The 17,981-nt window shown below is 31.9% G+C and overlaps 1 protein-coding gene across 4 annotated transcripts; it reads left to right on the top strand.

The window, feature by feature from the left end:
* The first annotated feature begins 4,548 nt into the window (after positions 1 to 4,548).
* On the top strand, positions 4,549 to 9,554 carry LOC106756391 (probable protein phosphatase 2C 52). 4 transcript variants are annotated; one of them, XM_022778613.1, is made up of 6 exons: positions 4,549 to 4,703; positions 6,266 to 6,767; positions 6,983 to 7,327; positions 7,405 to 7,522; positions 7,620 to 7,843; positions 8,978 to 9,554. In XM_022778613.1, the coding sequence occupies exons 2-6, from the start codon at positions 6,507 to 6,509 to the stop codon at positions 9,440 to 9,442; spliced, it is 1,413 nt and encodes a 470-aa protein (XP_022634334.1). In that variant the 5' UTR covers positions 4,549 to 4,703; positions 6,266 to 6,506; the 3' UTR covers positions 9,443 to 9,554. The 4 variants fall into 4 exon arrangements, with proteins under 4 accessions (XP_022634334.1, XP_022634332.1, XP_022634333.1 ...); XM_022778611.1 differs by having other exon boundaries at positions 4,549 to 4,801; XM_022778612.1 differs by lacking the exon at positions 4,549 to 4,703 and adding an exon at positions 5,304 to 5,613.
* The last annotated feature ends 8,427 nt before the right edge of the window (positions 9,555 to 17,981 follow it).

Raw genomic sequence — 17,981 nt, 5'->3', positions numbered from 1 at the left:
ATGCAATGTTAAAAACTATGTGAAAATGTCGTTATAGAACCTAAAGCATAACATAAAATGTTAGAAAAGAAAGTTTAGGTGGTAGGATTTGATACTTTAGGATATATAATTTTACGTGTCATCTATTTGTTGAAGTTTGTTTGAACTTTTTTCCCAAGTAAGCATTGGATTACTTCAACATTGTAGCGTTTGGAATTCAAACTTTGACTTAAGGCATTTTCTATATCTCATATTATCCTATAAAAGTAGGGACATCATGCATCCTTAAATCGATAACCATCTTTCAACTAATTTAGAATTTTTTGTCCCTCGAACAAATTAAAGAGTAGTATAAGAATATTCACCTATTGTTCATCGACTATGCATTTTGGCCTGATCTTAGCCCTGACTCACCCTCCGCGGACGAACCTTATGGAGGAACCATTGGGTTTTTGAGGCATTGGATTCTCAAAAACGTTTGTGTTACTCAAGCTGACATTCTCGCTTTAGCTTCCTTCAACACTGCTCGCTCGAGTCCTTTCTCCAAAGGCGAAACGCTCCCCTGTCGATTCATTTAACACCCACAACTTTGACAAATCGTTTACCTCGTTCATTTTCGGCTTTGTAGATGTATCATTCTTTAGAGGTTAAAACCCTCATATGCTCCTCATGTTTGTACTAGAATCTCAATTCAGTCTTCTAGTTTTAAACTGTCTCAATTGAATCCTCAATTTTGAAAATATTGTGCAATTGGACCCTTTTCATTAATACAAGACTAACAATGTTAACTAAATGTCAAGTGTCAGCCTGTGATATTTTTAATTTTTTAATTACTTTTTTAAAGAAAAAAACTTTGTCACATGTCAAATAAGGATCTTGCCATGTGGAATAGATAATGTGATGTGAGGATCCTTTTATTTAAGTGTCATTGCTGAAAAAAAAAGTCATGTGAAAAATCTTAATTTAGTTTTTTTATTTATATTTAGTCTCAAATTTAACTTTTATATAGATGTATAATGATATTTTCATTAAAATTGATATTTTTATTAAAAAAATTTATAAAAATTTTAAAATTATATTTTACATTGAACTTTATTTAAATTTTGTAAAATTTTAATAAAAGTATCATTATAATATTTATTTTAAATTGTTGTAAAACTATTTTAAAATTTTATATTTAAATTTATAATTGTTATTTTTAAATAAAGTTCAACATAAAATATAAATTTTAATAAAAATATGATTATAATAATTATTACATTGATTAATTATAAAAATATCATTTAATAAAATATTATTATAATATTTATTTTAAATTGTTATAAAACCATTTTAAAAAAATATATTTGAATTTATAATATTTTTATTTTTAAACCAACTCTAATATTTGTATAGAAATTATTAATATATGAAAATTTGAAACAAAATTTAAATAAAGTTTAATATAAAATATAAATTTAATATTTAATGAAAATATAAATTTGAATAGAAATATGATTATATATGAATATAAAAGTTAAATTTGGTTTTGAAGGTGAATGAAATTTCTCTAATTTAAAAGAAAAAAATTATTAAAGTGAGACCAAATACAAATAAAATGATTAAATTTAGATTTTTTACATGATACTTTTTCAATAGTGACATGTCTCATTGTTGCGGTCACATCACACTATTTCTATCACATGGCAGATCTTCATTTGACACATGACAATTTTATTTTAAAAAATTAAAAATAATTACAAACAAATTGCATCACATTTTAAAATTAAAGACTCAATTGAAACATGAAAAGATCAAGTTGAAATTCATATAGAAACCTAATCACTGATTCAACCTTTATAAAAATACTCATATTTCTTATAAGATAAATGTCAGTTGTATATATGCATGTTATTATGACATTTTCTAAGCTATTCAATCTATAACTTCTTTAATTGTTTTTATTTATTGGTTACATTGATTATGAGTAATTAGTATATGACTTTTCCTGACGTGAAATGAGGTTATATGAATAATAAGAAGTTACTTATGATTGATATAGTGGAAGATTGTGATTAATATGTTGTAATTGAGGATTAAAGTCATATCTCTTGGTGAGATAATTGTAGTGTTTAGAATGAATATAGGAGTTCAGTCTTGGTGTTTATCCTAACACTCTAATGATTTTTTGTTCTCACATAGAGAGGATTGATGCATGTGGTGAGAGTAGTAGGAGGTCCTAGTGTAGGCGCTACCTTGAGGCCTATTGAACAGTAACGGACTTACCTTGTATGTGGTAGGGTGAAACCCCTTGACAATGGCTTTGCAAAGCAGTAGACGCCACCACAAGTACACAACCCGCCATAGCTCGATGTTCATTCTAAGTCCGGACGAGTCTAGCTTAAATTATAACATAATATAATGTTTTGTTTGTTTACTTGTACGAGTGTGCTTTTGTAATTCAAATGCTATTAGATGGCATGTATGCTTTTAAACCTAGCTTACCTTTTCCTGTTTGTGTGTGTTGTCTCCTCTTGCTATGATCATCCCTTGGGTGTGAACAAAGGGAGATGAGGTTTCTGTTGAGCAAATACTCAATGGAGCTAAAGTTGTTGAGTAGATGATATAGGCTCGTAGTGCTTAGTTTAAATTAGTGGCTTGTACATAGAGTTTTAAATTTTATAGTTATTTTGGATGATTGTAGAATATAATACTTTATGTATTTTATTGGATGACTGTATTACTCTTTCATGCATGTGACTTTTTTTCATTATAGTTTATATTATATATTTTGAGATGTTACAATATTATTTATAATATTTTTTATTTTAATAATTAAAATTTATTTTAAGCATATAACTATAAACATTATACACATTTTTTATTTTTCCAAATTTTAATTACTATTTTAAAATTTAAATAATTTATAAATATTTTAAAAAATATGTATATCGATATTATCACGTATGTATTTACACTAGTTTTAATAATTAAAATCTAATTTATTTATATTTATATTTATAATTGTATACAGTTTGTTTGTTTTTAGGGTTAAATACGTTTTTAGTCCCTATACTTTGAGGCGATTTTGGTTTTAGTCAATTTTCAAACTATGGTACAATTTAGTCCTTCAACTTTAGAAAACTCTGGTTTTAGTCCCTTTTACCAAATCTTTTTAACTTTATTTGTTGTTTCAAGCACGTTTTATTATAGCATTTGGATTGTTTACACTGTTTGACACATTTTTACTTTAATGTTAACTGAGAATAAAACGTGTTTGAAACAACAAATAAAGTTAAAAAAATTTGGTAAAAAGGACTAAAACCAGAGTTTTCTAAAATTTAAGGACTAAATTATACCATAGTTTGAAAATGGACTAAAACCAAAATCGCCTGAATATTGAGACTTTAATCTTTGTTTTGATAGTTTTACATATTTAATTACTACTCTTTCAAATTTAAATAATTTATTTATTTAAAAAATTTATGCCATAATATAACATAAAAAGCAATGATGTACTGTGTCTAAAAGTTATCTTTACTTTTGAAATGATTGTTAAACCATTAAATATTGGGCTTTCTTTTTAATTGATAACTTGTCAATAGAAAATATTTGTTTATCATTATACAAATTTCAAGATAACATTATTTTTTCTTCTAGTTATGGCTTTACTTTAATAAATAGAAAAAGACAATTAAACTATAAAAAAGAAAATATAACAACATATACGTATACATTAAAATAAAAAAAGTTAAAAGAAATCTACTAAATAAGTCCCTTAAAATGAAATTGAAAAATAAGTTAAATGTTTTTCTTGAAATGTGGTAAATACTAGTAAATGCAAAATAAAAAGTAACAACCATAAAACTATGAAAGTAAAATTATCATATATATATATATATATAGTTATTATCTAAACTATTAATTCTATGAATATTTTTAAAAGAAATTTTTTTATGTTTGATGTTTAAAAAATATAAGAAATGCACTAAATTTTTTAAAATCCAATAAATTTATTTACATGATTTTCTACTTTCAAATCATAGTAAATTTATTTAAATATAAGTTAATTATAATTAAATAAATAATGCAAATACAAACAAGACAAGAATTGAATGTTATTCTTTGAAATAATAATTAAATGAAACTATCTTTTTGAAGATGTTAAGTTTGAAAATAGCGTAGACGGTTAAATATTGTAAAGGATAATGATATTTAACAATAATTTTTCTTACAATATTTGAATATTATTTTTATCGGATAATAATACCAAAACAATATTTATTTTATAACATTTAAATATTATCTATGTGTGGTTCAAATTATTTTACAATCACTAATAATAATAATAATTACAAATATCACCGTGAATTAATCACAAAATACTACATAAATAATATTTAAATGTTGTAAAAAAGATATGGTGTATATAGTTAACCTATTCTAAATATTAATTTTGTATCCAAATCCATTTATACTTCTACTTGTAAACAAGTTTTCTTTGTCTTGTTCCTCAACTCAACCCTGCTTTTACTACCCTCTTTCTCTTTCTTTGTGCCCTTCTGTCTCTTCTGCTTTTGCAATGAATGCAGCAGCTACACACTCATCGTCCACATTACCTTTCCTTATTAATACTCAAACGCTCTTCTTTTTTTCTCTCCCTTTCTCTTTTACCTCTCACTCCAGCTTCCCTCTTCCTCTTTCCTCACCCACAATCTAAACTTTCTCCCTGCATTCTCACAAAGGTGATGAATTTTGAACTTCTACCATTTCCCCACATTTTAGCTCTCAAAATCACCACTTGTCTTCATTGCTTGTTAAGTTGAACTTGTTCAGCTACTGGGTACGACTTTGTTTTCTTGCTTGCTGAGTTCATACAGCAGTGGAGGATCTGCATCTCTCCATGCTTAGTTTTCTGTTTTTTTTAATGTTTTTACTTTTTGGTTGTAGGTTCTGTCTTCTGGTAGAGTTTTTAACAACACGGATGGTTAAAGTGTTTTTTTTTTCTCTCCTTTTGGTCATGTGGTTTTCAGTCTTGTAACTCACTCACTTTTTTATGAATATTACTACTACCTGTATAACGTGGTTCAGTTTCTTGGAGTTTCTCAAAATTCAAGAAATTTCATTCTTTTTCATCCTGCATACTTTCGGTTGTGTCATGTCAGATAGGAGTTTTTTATTTTTACTCATTTATTTTTTCCATGACATATCCATCTCTTTCCTACTCGTATTTGGGTTGTTCTACCCACATTTCTCTGATTTCCTCTGGAACGTTGTTTTATTTATATTTTTGGTTGGTTTGACCCTTGTTTTTTCATGGGGACAATTAGTCATTTATTATTTACTATTGTTTTTTTATCGGGAGTATACATGAATATAATAACGTAATGTTTACTTGATTTCCTACGCTCGTTTTTAGTCTTTTTGATTCTTTGTTGACAAGATCGTAGTCTCTTTCGTCTTTTTCTGCTTTTGGGTTTTCACTTTATCTCTTCTCGTATTTCTGTGTAGTGGGAAACCAGACATTTTTGTTTAGTTGTATTGTACTAATTTTCTTGCTTTATACTCACCTTTTTTCTCTCTCTCTGAACTGTCCACTGCCTCATTTACCAAGTTTTTCTTTGTTGTTGCATAGCCAAACGAGGAAAAGGACATGTAAATGCCTTTGTTCCTGTTTATGCATTCCCTTTCAGATTTGTGAGTTGAAATACATTAACCGAGTTTCTCTACTTCTCAGATGTTCTTGTTTTTCTTATGCTTTTGGTGGTTTTATCAGGAAGCTTTTTTCTATTTAGATAATATTCACTTCTTTCTTTTTGTTACTTTCTCATTCTGGGGAATTTTGAACTTTGATAAAGTGAAGGCTAGAGAAAAGCTTTTCAGATGCTGCTGCAAGAGACTTAATTCCGGATATATGTTTCGGCGTTTAATTGAACCTCGATATCATTTGATCTAGCAATGATGTATTTTTCACGAGAAGACAACTACAGAAATTTTTGGTTTTTAACTGTTTGAAACAAGAAAAATACAAATGGTTTATTGTGCTCTGTTTTCATGTTCTTCTTTAGGTTCAGTTTTAAATGCGAAGTTTCTGGATTAAATAATTTTAAAATCTTCATATAACAGTGCTGGGACAGGTTTTTTTAGTATATTCTATTCCTTCTTCACATGTTGGGATGTTTTTATATTGGTGTTGTAACTTGTTTTGCTGGGTTATCTTTCTTCTTTTCTTTTTAGTTTGTTGCAATGCCTAGATTTTAAGAAACCCTTATTAATTATTATACCCACCTATTTTCTTGTGTTTCAGCTGGTTTCATTATCCATTCAAACAGCATCCAGCATGTTTTGTCTTTGATTGTTAAGGAAAGACCCGATTTTTCTGAGTTGTAAAGTGGTTCATATTTTGAGCTGAGAGAATATTGGGAATCAGGATTGTGGGCTTGGTTGACCAGACTTGCTATCCCAGCAACTTGATGTGAGATCTAGAGTGAAAATAGGGACAACTTGACCTTATATTCATCAGATGTCAGCATTCTGGAGTTGAGCAAATGGGTTGTTGTGTCTCGACAAGCAGTAGAAGTACTTGTAGCAGCAAGAGCAATGGAGATACGGTCTCTCCATCTTGTTTAGAAATTGGATTCTGTGGGCAGAAGAGAACAAGACGAACATTCTCTGATCATGTTATTTCTCTTCACCATTTACCATCCTTACCTAGCAGAATTTTCTCTAATGGAAAGAGCCGGGGTTCGTGCATCTTTACGCAGCAGGGCCGCAAGGGTATTAATCAGGATGCCATGATTGTGTGGGAAGTAAGTATGTTCATACTGTTTCATGTTGAGCTGAGATTAATTTTAGAGAAGGGGTTATTTTTTGTTTCAAAATGTCAAAAGAAGCAATTATTTCTTGAAAAAAAAAAGGGATTAAGCTAAGCATGCATTTATTGAGGATAATGCATGAGTTATTGCTTAAAGAGAGACTGTTAATTTTAGACACTGAATCCTATTTTGGATCTGTATCTGTGCAGGATTTCATGTCTGAAGATATGATCTTTTGTGGTGTTTTTGATGGGCATGGTCCGCACGGTCATCTTGTTGCACGCAAAGTTAGGGATGCTCTACCTCTTAAACTGCTATCATTTTTGCATTCTTCTGAATCAAAGCGAAATGGGTCTGGTAAAACTTGCTTCAAAGGGAATGTAAAATCTGATAGTGTAGAATTTGAGAAGGATTGCTCCACAGAGGATAAAATGAACTCTATGTGGAGAGAAGCTTTCATGAAGGCATACAAGGCTATGGATAAGGAGCTCAGGTCCCATCCAAATTTGGATTGCTTCTGCAGTGGGAGCACTGCTGTGACTATAGTGAAGCAGGTAGTAGAAGAGCACCATTTTACTGTTATGATTGTTTCCCATTCTTTTTCAGTTTTCTTGATTTCTTATCTTACCAGGGTTCCAATCTGTTCATGGGCTATATTGGGGATTCTCGGGCAATCATGGGATCAAAGGATAGCAATGATTCAATGGTGGCTATTCAGTTAACTGTGGATTTGAAGCCTGATTTGCCAAGTGTGTCATATACCATCACCATTTATCCTCCTCTCTGCTGAATATATGCTTTTGTCTAGATTTAACTTGATTCAAAATTGGTTTGAAATTCTTATAGGGGAAGCAGAAAGAATTAAGCGCTGCAAAGGTAGGGTATTTGCTTTGCAAGATGAGCCTGAAGTGCCTAGGGTGTGGTTGCCCTTTGATGATGCACCAGGATTAGCAATGGCCAGAGCCTTTGGAGATTTCTGCTTGAAGGAGTATGGAGTGATTTCTATCCCCGAGTTTTCCCATCGGCAGCTTACTGACAGAGATCAATTCATTGTTCTTGCATCAGACGGGGTAATAGTTTTCAGTCTCACTTCCATTTCTCTATTTTCCCCTTAAGTTTTACTTTTCTATAATTGTTTTATCATCACTTCTCCCTATTTTACAAGCAAATTTCTACAAATATATTTGCCATTTTGAAGTTAGTTTCTGTTGGTTAGTGGGGCATTGTGATTGCCATGAAGAAATTATCTTGCCTTGTCAAGCTTTGATGGTGAAATAAAGAGTGGTCGGTGTAAGAAAACGTTCAAACTAGTAATTAGTAGTACTTTATGGCATTGCTTTGGCGTTATGGTGATGTGACTTTTAGAAACCAGCCATTGAGCAGAATAGATTTTTTAACAATCTTGAGAGATCTAATAACTTGTTTGGCCAGTTATCAATTAGCAGTATAACAGTTGGATTACTTGGCCTCTTTACCACTCAATGTAAAATTTACAAAAGTCTTATGTACGACGTGATAAGCTTTCTTCAACATGCAAAATATCTGTTCGGAGTTCCCTTTACTTGCACTTTAGCATTCTTGATCCTCTTTGGACGGGAAAATTGAGCATCTCCAATAGAGTTCTTAAGAAGGGTTTTGAATCTGAGACTCAAATCTTACAAAAAACTTCCATTGGAGTAATTAAACTTCATCATTACAGCAAAACTTGTAAAAATAGTGAGTTGCTTAAAGTGATGATGCATAGTAGTTGTCTACATAAAGTGGAATCAGACCCTTTACAAGTTTGCTAGTTTTTTACAAGGAAATATTCTTGTATTGGTTTCATTTGTGAGATAAATATGTTCTTAGCATTGAATTAGTACATTACTGGTGTTTTTTCCAGCTCTTTCACATTTCATAAATCGATCTTGTAGAGAACTGTGTGAAAGGCATTAGGATTGCTAACTAGATTTCAGTCAAATACAATCAACAGATTTTTTTTCTACAGGAAATAATGCTATTTGGAAACGCCAATACACTATAAATATCTATACATTCAGTTAATCACACCAACCATAGCATGATACTCCTTCCAATTTATTGATTACTGAATAAAACTGCCTATATTACATTACTGGGTAATATTCTTAAGAGCAAATTACTATTACTTGTGAAGCTTCCATCTTCTTCAGATGGCTAACTGATTTTCTTTGAATGTTGTGCAGGTGTGGGATGTTTTAAGCAATGAGGAGGTGGTTGAAATAGTATCTTCAGCACCAACACGATCATCAGCAGCAAGGATTCTGGTAGATTCTGCTGCCAGGGAGTGGAAACTGAAATACCCTACTTCAAAGATGGATGACTGCGCTGTAGTATGCTTATTTTTGGATGGGAAAATGGACTCAGAATCTGATTATGATGAACAAGGCTTTTCGTCTGCAACCATACAGAGCAACCATTCAGGTAACCCCATTGAGTCAGATGATGGACAAAAGTCTGAGCCATCATTGCAGAGGAACTTCACTGTGAGATCCTCAGAAGAAAATGAGACTAATGTAGCACTAACTGTTGATGTCGAAGATGGAACATCATCAGCTGATGATCAAAACTGGTCAGGTTTGGAAGGGGTCACTCGTGTAAACTCACTTGTCCAACTTCCTAGATTTTCTGAGGAAAGGCCAAACTCTTGAATTTATTTGTTGATTTCGTGGGGACTGTTATTGTAATACTTGGCACAACACTGAATTCAAGAAAGAAAATTTTTCTGGAGGGGTATCATTTTGATGCTCTTTTGTGGGCTAATCACTCTAGTGAAAACTAAAATATCCAATGCGAAATGGAGTTTAAGAACATCAATGGTACAATTCTTAAGCTTCAGAACTGTTAATAGCGTTGTTCATACAACTCATTACCATAATTGTTCTGCCACTGAAACTTTTCATCTTGTTCTTAGATTAAGAACTTGATAAACATATCTTTTATTAAGGTCGCAAAAAATAATTTATTTCAGCATGATGCAAGGCGTTAATAACGTCGGACTTTCGTGGAGATATATATTCTTGCTCCAAGTGTAAGATATTCCAGCAAATCTTTGATGAAAAAGGTATCATACATTTGTAGATTCAAACTGTGATATGTGTTGCCAGCTAATGATAACTGGGGCAAGCTTTGAGCGTTATGATTGTCAATTAATTGATGAGGCAACACGATACACTGAACCATGACCAATGATGAAAAAAGCTACCCTATGGTCATGATTTGTATCAGTAAGAGTAAATGGGAAGAGATTAACGTAAAAGTAACCTTTCCAATAAGATTGATTTCATTGTTTTTTCTTGAAAGTTTGAGTATTCCTAAGGTCAAGATCACTGTAATGGTTCCATAAATTTGAAAATTATAACAAACTGTGCATGCTTATAATGCAAGCATTTGTAATGACATGGATTCCGACAAGTGAGGAGGACCTGTCCTGTTGAATTTGAACTCAGTTTATTGAGATCCTGCCTGCCATTGTTTGTGATGTGGTCTAAGCAACTCCAATGATGAAAGTTACACTTTTCACTGTACACAAAAGTTGTTCCACTTCATGCTTTTTGCTTCCAATCATGTTCTTCAAATTATATTCCTCACCAATATGCTTCAGGATTCAAGGCTTCCTAATAATAGGGCAATAGTAAAAAATGACATAAGTAATTTGTTTAGTATAATAGATATTGATATATTTAATTTTTAGGGTTAAATATATTTTTAGTCCCTATACTATCAAGCGGTTTTGGTTTTAGTTCCTCTTTCAAAGTAAGGTACATTTTAGTCATTCTCCTTAAAGAAACTTTGATTTTAGTCCTCTAAAACTAACACTGTTAAAAAACTAGCTGATGTGACTAATGATAGATTTAAACGATTTTTTTTTTGCTGAGTCAATGTTTGTGACGTTTTCTCCCTCTCTCTCCCTTGTCTCTTCCTTTCGTCTTCCACCCAACCTCTCCCCGCCCTCTGCAAAAAGGTCATTGACACTCTCCTTATTGTGCTCTGAAAAAACCCCATCAATCTTTAATTCCTACACCTTTATACTTATGGATATCTTGGCAACATCACTTTCTCTTTTTCTATAATTGCACACCACGACTGTGGCTTCTTGTCATACGAAATTGTAGTGATAACAATCCACATATGTCCAAATATATCCAATTACAACCAAATGGAGGTTGGGTTCGGATTGTAAACATACATGAGCTTCTTAGTAGCCCTACTACCCGTCTCACAACTTTTCAACTTAGAGACGAACATTTTTATGACCTTCTGCAGAACCGAAGTTATGAAGCTTTCACAAACAATTATACTCCTCTTAAATCTCGCTTTGCTGCTTTTAGATTGCCATACAACGTAAGTATGTTCTTGTTCAACAAGACCCTCCATGCCACAAATATAAATGTCAGTTGATTTTAATTTATATAGAAAATGATTTCTTTTTCTCCTCATTTTTCCTTTGTTATAAATGTTTAGGCTTAACTTTCTGCAAGAACTCTTGGAAACAAGTGTGGAGTATATCTTCAAAAGCATTTCGTCCAATTATGGTGAATTTATTACTTTACAAGTTCATCAAATATGAATTGAAAGATGAGATTAGAGAAAAATGGTTTTGGTGTAAGTAGAGAGCTTGACTCATAATTTGTAATAATCTGTTTTGGCATTGGCAGTTGTTTAGTCAACCCTTGATATTTTCTTTCTGTGAAACAAGTGCTTTGGAGAGTGTGATTCTCCTGTATGCAGATTAGAGAACTCTAAGCAAATTAACAAGGCTATCAGTAGTTGAAGTTTGCTTTCTATTATGATTTTTACCGTACAAAAGGGAAGGTGGTCAAACCAGTCAAATTAGCAATTGTGGTTATCAGGTGCCACATTAGCTCATGCAGTTGCTGGAGTTTTTAGTTGGTTTTTTATGGCAATGGTTAGGTGTTGAAGTCTAAGCAGAAAATGTAAAAAGTGTGTGGTAGTGAATGTTGTGATCCGTGGAAAAGGGATGAGCAGTTAAAAAAAGAAAGGAAAAAGGGCAATGGTGAAGAGGGCACATGGTGATGACTACGGTCCAGTATCAACAACCAAATATTGTGGTTCCTCTTCCACATGACAAAGGCAATGCTTTATGATATTTGGTCGGTGGGATTGGAGCCGATGGGATCTGTAGAAGTATGATGGTGTGGGAATTAAAGAGTGTTGGGGTTTTGCAGAGGACAATGAGGAGAGTGTCAATGACCTTTTTGTAGAGGGTGGGGAGGGTGGGGAGAGGTTGGGTGGAAGATGGAAGGAAGAGACGAGGGAGAGAAAGGGAGAAAATGTCACAAACACTAACTCAACACAAAAAAAAAATGTTTAAGTCTATCTTTAGCCACATCAGCTGGTTTTTTAACTAAAATCAAAGTTTCCTTAAGGAGAAGGACTAAAATGTACCTTACTTTTAAAAATGGACTAAAACCAAAACCGCTTGATAATATAGGGACTAAAAGCATATTTAACCCTAATTTTTAAGTATACTAAAATAGTTATAGTATATTTTACTTTTAAGGACATTAAAAATTAGCTATAGTATAAAAAAATTATTTTTGGTAATTTAGTTTTGTTAGATATATTATCTGTATTTTTCATTTTTAGTTAGTTTGTTATTATTCTTTATTTGTATTTTGGGTTGAGATCATATTTATTTTATTATAAATAGAATACCCTATGTGTATATTCAACACAACAAAGATTAATCTCATACATAGTTTCTCATTATATTCAACATGATACCATAGTCATGTTCTTTCGAAAAATGTTCATCGCTCTTGCCCATTAATTGTCGTCGCTGCCATCGTTGTCCCCGTCCTCCTCGCTGTCACCGATGTCGTCATTGTCACCATCGCCAAAGCATTAGTTTCAACCGACAACCACGGTTTCACTCATCTTTGTCAAGTGACTACAACGTCGTTGAGATTACTACCATTAGAGTCCAAACACGCTCTCACAATCATAGTTCGCTTCCGCCATACTTTCTAGCAGCTCATAGTTGAATGTGTGTCGTTGTCTCCGGTGGCGACCACCTTCATTGGACTCGTCACGACCTCCTCTCTTTGGATCTGGTTTGGTTGTGTTGATTGGGCTTCTTTCGGGTTTTAGGTTTTTACTCTCTCTTTCTTATTCATGGTTTCTGACCTCTCTTTTGTCACTAGTATGTCTGACCTTGTTACTGGTATGTCTGATCTGTCCATATATATTAACTATGTCAATGTGCATTTATTTATTAATAAGTTAGATGACACTAATTATGTGACTTAGGTACCAAATGTTAAACTTTTGCTTAAGAGTCAAGGGTATGTTGATCATTTTACTCAAAACCTGACAACTATTGATTCCGTTGCTGTTATCCATTGGTTGAAAATTGATGCTCAATTATGCATTGTTCTCAAGGGTACCTTCCTCTCTTCTTTAAAACAAATTTTTTCGTTCCTACAAAACATGTTTTGAAATATGGAAACACGCCAAACTATTATACAACAATGATATTCCACGTCTTTATGGTGTTTTTCATGATCTTTACAATGTTGTTGCTCTTCGGCATCAAGACTCTATGGGTAAAACTCATGTTCTTTTTCATGAATTTAATGAATTATCGCCTCCTACCTCTACTCATGCCCAAAAAATAGAGCAACGGTCAAAGTTCCTCATGTTATTGGCGTTGCATGGCTTTGTTAATGAATATTCTCACATCCGTGATCAAATTTTGGGTTCATCTATTGTTCCCACTTTGACTGCTACTTGTTACACTCTTTTGTGTGTAGCTAGTAAACCTATTTATGACACACTTGTTTCGTCTACGTTGGCATCTCAATGTAATGATCGAAATCACTCTCGTAAGTCGAGAAAAGAACGTCTCAAGTGTGACCATTTTGGCAAGCTAGGTTACAAGATTGACAAGTGTTATGCATTACATGGTCACCTTCCTAGATTTGCTACTATTGTTTAGACTGCTCCTTCTTCACAATCACCTATTAGAGACCCTCCTTCATTCGATAGTACTGACGACTATATTATTTTCAGTAAATTTCTCAAATGGTATAAGGATAAACAACCTTCTAGTTTCACTGCATCTATAACACACATAAGTACATCTTTTGTTGGTCTGACTCCAACTTCTTCTCTTGGCTCTTGGGTTCCTGACTCATGTGTCACAGATCATATTACTGGTAACAAATCTTTGTTTTCCTCTTTGTTCTCTTTGAATCCTTTACCTTATATTACAATGACGAATGGATCTAGACTTTTAGCTCAAGGTGTTGGAACTGTTAACATTTTTCCTTTTTTGTCCATTTATAATGTTCTTTATGTCCCTAGATCTCCTTTTAACTTATTATCCTTTAGTTGTGTAACTCATTTTCATGATTGTGATATTTTTTTTAACAAAGATTTTGTTTGTTTATAGGACCAAAGTTCGAGACAGGTGATTGACACTGGATGTGAGTCTCATGGTCATCATCTTTGCCCATCTGCACATATTGGTGCGGTTATGAAGTCTCCATCTCTTCTTCATGCTTAGTTAGGCCATCCTAGTCTTGCCAAATTGCAACAACTTGTTCCTAGCTGATCCAAGTTGTCTAATTTGGTTTGTGAGTTGTGTCAATTAGAAAAACATATTCATAGTTTTTTCCTCGTAGTATCTCACAATGTGCCTCATATTCTTTTGCCTTAGTTCATTCTAACATTTCACCTTCGTCTTTCAATATTTAGTTACTTTTATTGATTATTATTTTAAATGTACTTGACTATTTTTAATGAAAAATCGTTCTGATTTATTGCATTATTTTCAAACCTTTTATAATGAAATTAAAACTCAGTTTGGTGTTTCTATTCAAACTTTGTGCAGTGATAATGGCCGTGAATATCTTTCTCACCCTTATACATAATTCGACGCTAATTTGTGAAAAGAATTTTGAAAACACTATTCACCCCCCTCTAGTGTTCTCCTTGCAACTTTAGGAAAGTCATTAATTGTCCGCATAGGAGCTACTCACATTCTAAAAGTTTCATTAAATGAAAAATCAAAGGTCTTTGCACCATTACTCCATTACTCACGTAATTCATCCACATACACATCAATATTATTTTCGGGCATCTACTTGCCTGAAGTGATCCTGGATAGGATCAATGAAGTGTGCTTCATACATATCCAAGGTGAAAGATTGTATGGAATTAAAAACACCGACCAAATGCAATAAGTAGAACCCATAGTGCCAAAATGATTAAAGCCATCAATAGTAAGGCCTAAGCGAACATTTCGAGGATCATAAGCAAATTCAGGATTAAACTAAATTCCCTTCATGTCTCACCATCCCTTGGATGCCTTATCGTTGTTCTCTAAAAAATTACATCTTATATGCTCTACAATCTTCCAACACAAGAACAATCTTTGCAATCTTGGTTTCAATGGAAAGTAACGCAAAATTTTTGCAGGTTGCTTTTTTTTCTTCTTTGGAGTCCATCTAAATGTACCAAAATGTTTGCATGTTTGCAAATGTTTTTCATCATATCTTAAATATACAATATAATCATTCAGACATGTATATATTTTGGTCTAGTTAGACCAAGTTTGTTGATGATTTTCTTAGCCTCATAAAAATAAAGAGACAATTTTGCTTCACTAAATGCATCTCTTATCAAATCTAGGATCATAGTCATTTCCTTGTCACTTAATCCATACAAAATCTTGATATGATATAATTTGATTACAAACTCTAATTTTGTGTACTTGCTTCCATCACACTATTTGATTTCCATCCTTAAGAAACTCATTAAATTCATTATGTTTCTCTGTTGGCCTTTCATTTAGAACATCATTTGCATCCAATGGTTATGACTACCTATATTAATATCTTCTTGCCTATAATGTCGAAATGCTTCATTTATCATTGTTTTCATTGGATTTTCAAAATGAAATGTCTCTTGTATATCATCTTTATTTCTAGAAATATATTCTGTTTGTATCTCACCATGAAGATTCCATGACATAATTCTAGGGAAATTGTTTTAAAATCAAATGCTCCTCATTTATATGCCTCTATTTTAACATTTCATAAATCCACATTTGGGACATGGGCATCGAATTCTATCTTTAGCAGCCTCATTTTCAAAAGCAAAATCTAAGAATTTTTCTACATCAATTGAGTATTCAACTATATTTCGAGGCTTAGAAATCCAAAATTTATCCATTAGAAAATATTCCTAAACAAAATAGCAATATAATATGTCATAAAATACATTGAAAAAGAAAATGATATTCATGGAACATACATTAAAAAATAAAATACTTGTTTCCTAATGAATTTCAAACAACTCACCTTGAAAACTTCTATTTCACATAGATTTATTGCTGCTGAAGTAAAACTTTGTCTTGTACTGGCACACATTATACATTAGTTTCAGTATGGGTCCTCCCACGCTTAAGCGATAATTAGTCTCAAAAGTAAGTTAAGAAAGGTCATTGAATGGTGCAATTGGGTTAAAAGCCAATGCATGATCAACAAACAACTCATATGACATTGAAATAACTTCAATTCCATTGATGGAAGGTACTACTGAACCATTTGAAGGAATGACGGTGACATTTAAGGTATCAAAGGTAACATTGATGGCAAAGAGAAATCAAATGGTTGAGTGAAAACTTTTAGGAAAAACAAGAATGAGTTGCGTTATGGGTTACTACGATTTGTGTAACAATTTTGGAAAAATTTGAACTTATGGAGAAATGATAAGTTTGAGAAAATTTCACTGAGAAAAGTTAAAATTATAAAAATTGTATTTTAACAAGAAAAGTAGCGAGTGAATGTACTTGATACTTCTATTCACAAGTTAGATAAGAGATAAATGAGATAAAAAGTGTATATGAAATGAATTATATATACTTTATAATATACTATTTTAAGGTCTATTAATGTCGAAAGTTAATCCATATTATCTTTTAAACCTTTTAGTAGATAGATAATAATCTTATTAATGACCTAAGTATTCATCAAAATGTAATTTTTGTTAGAATTTAAAAAGATATTTTCGAGATTTACTAGGTAGTTCAAGATGTTCTCAACATATACAGCGGCACAATACTATTCAATGTATATATCATTTTCTTTTTATCTTATCTTCTTTCTTATATCTCACCTCCATTCCAAAATGAGATGGATGTTAAAAAAATTCCCTTTCACACTTTGTTTAGTTTACGAAGAGATGCCAACAAGAAAGTATCAAAATTAGAAAACGATTAATGTAAATATATTAAAAATAGTGATCAACACTTCATATATATATATATATATATGGTTTGTTAACGCGCGTACGCCTGTTTTTCAGTTGGTATATTTTAACAATGTGTATCGGATTATAGTACCCTCATATATTATGGATTCTAAGTTTTAAAGTCAAGGATATTTAAATAATTTTCATTCTCAAAACTAAAAAAAAAGAAACTCTCAAACCCTTACTCACCTCTCTCATCCCTCTCAATCCTTTCTCTTTCATCTCTCTCACTCCAACCTTTTCTCTATCATCCTATGATAGATCCAACTGAAAAAAAATATTAGAAATACTCGTCGTTAAACAATTTACCTTTGTAAAGAGTTGAGTCATTGACATATTCGCCTTCAGGGAAAGGTTCATTCAAGTTCTCTTCAATTTCATCATCTTCACTAACCTCTCTAATTTCATCATCTGCAGATGTTGAATCGTCACCGCTTAAAAAACCTTCAGGCCAATTACCAATTCCTTTTTATGTCATTATGCTTATGAAAATTAGATAAAATTAGATAAGACAAAAATTATTAAATGAAAACTCATTATAAAATCATTTTTTGTAAGAAATTGTTTAATAGCAAGTGTTTTTGATTTTTTCCAGGCGAATTACCAATTCCTTCATAAATGAAAATTCATTATAAAATCATTGTTTTGTAAGAAATTGCTTAACAACCAATGTTTCTGATTTTTTTTAATTGAGCTATAGTAGAAATGACAGAGAAAAGGTTTGAGTGAAATAGACGAAACAGAAATGATTTAGAGGAATGAGAGAGGTGAGCAAGAGTTTGGGGGTTTCTTTTTTCTTTTTTAGTTTTAAGAATGAAAATTATTTAAATATCCTTGACTTTAAAACTTAGAATCCATAATATATGAGGGTATTTTTGTCTACTATAATTCGGTACACATTGTTAAAAT

This window comes from Vigna radiata, chromosome 2, assembly GCF_000741045.1.
Source record: "Vigna radiata var. radiata cultivar VC1973A chromosome 2, Vradiata_ver6, whole genome shotgun sequence".
Lineage (NCBI taxonomy): Eukaryota > Viridiplantae > Streptophyta > Magnoliopsida > Fabales > Fabaceae > Vigna > Vigna radiata.
The sequence above is the reverse complement of the archived record's forward strand: the minus strand, read 5'-3'. Positions and strand labels throughout refer to the sequence as shown.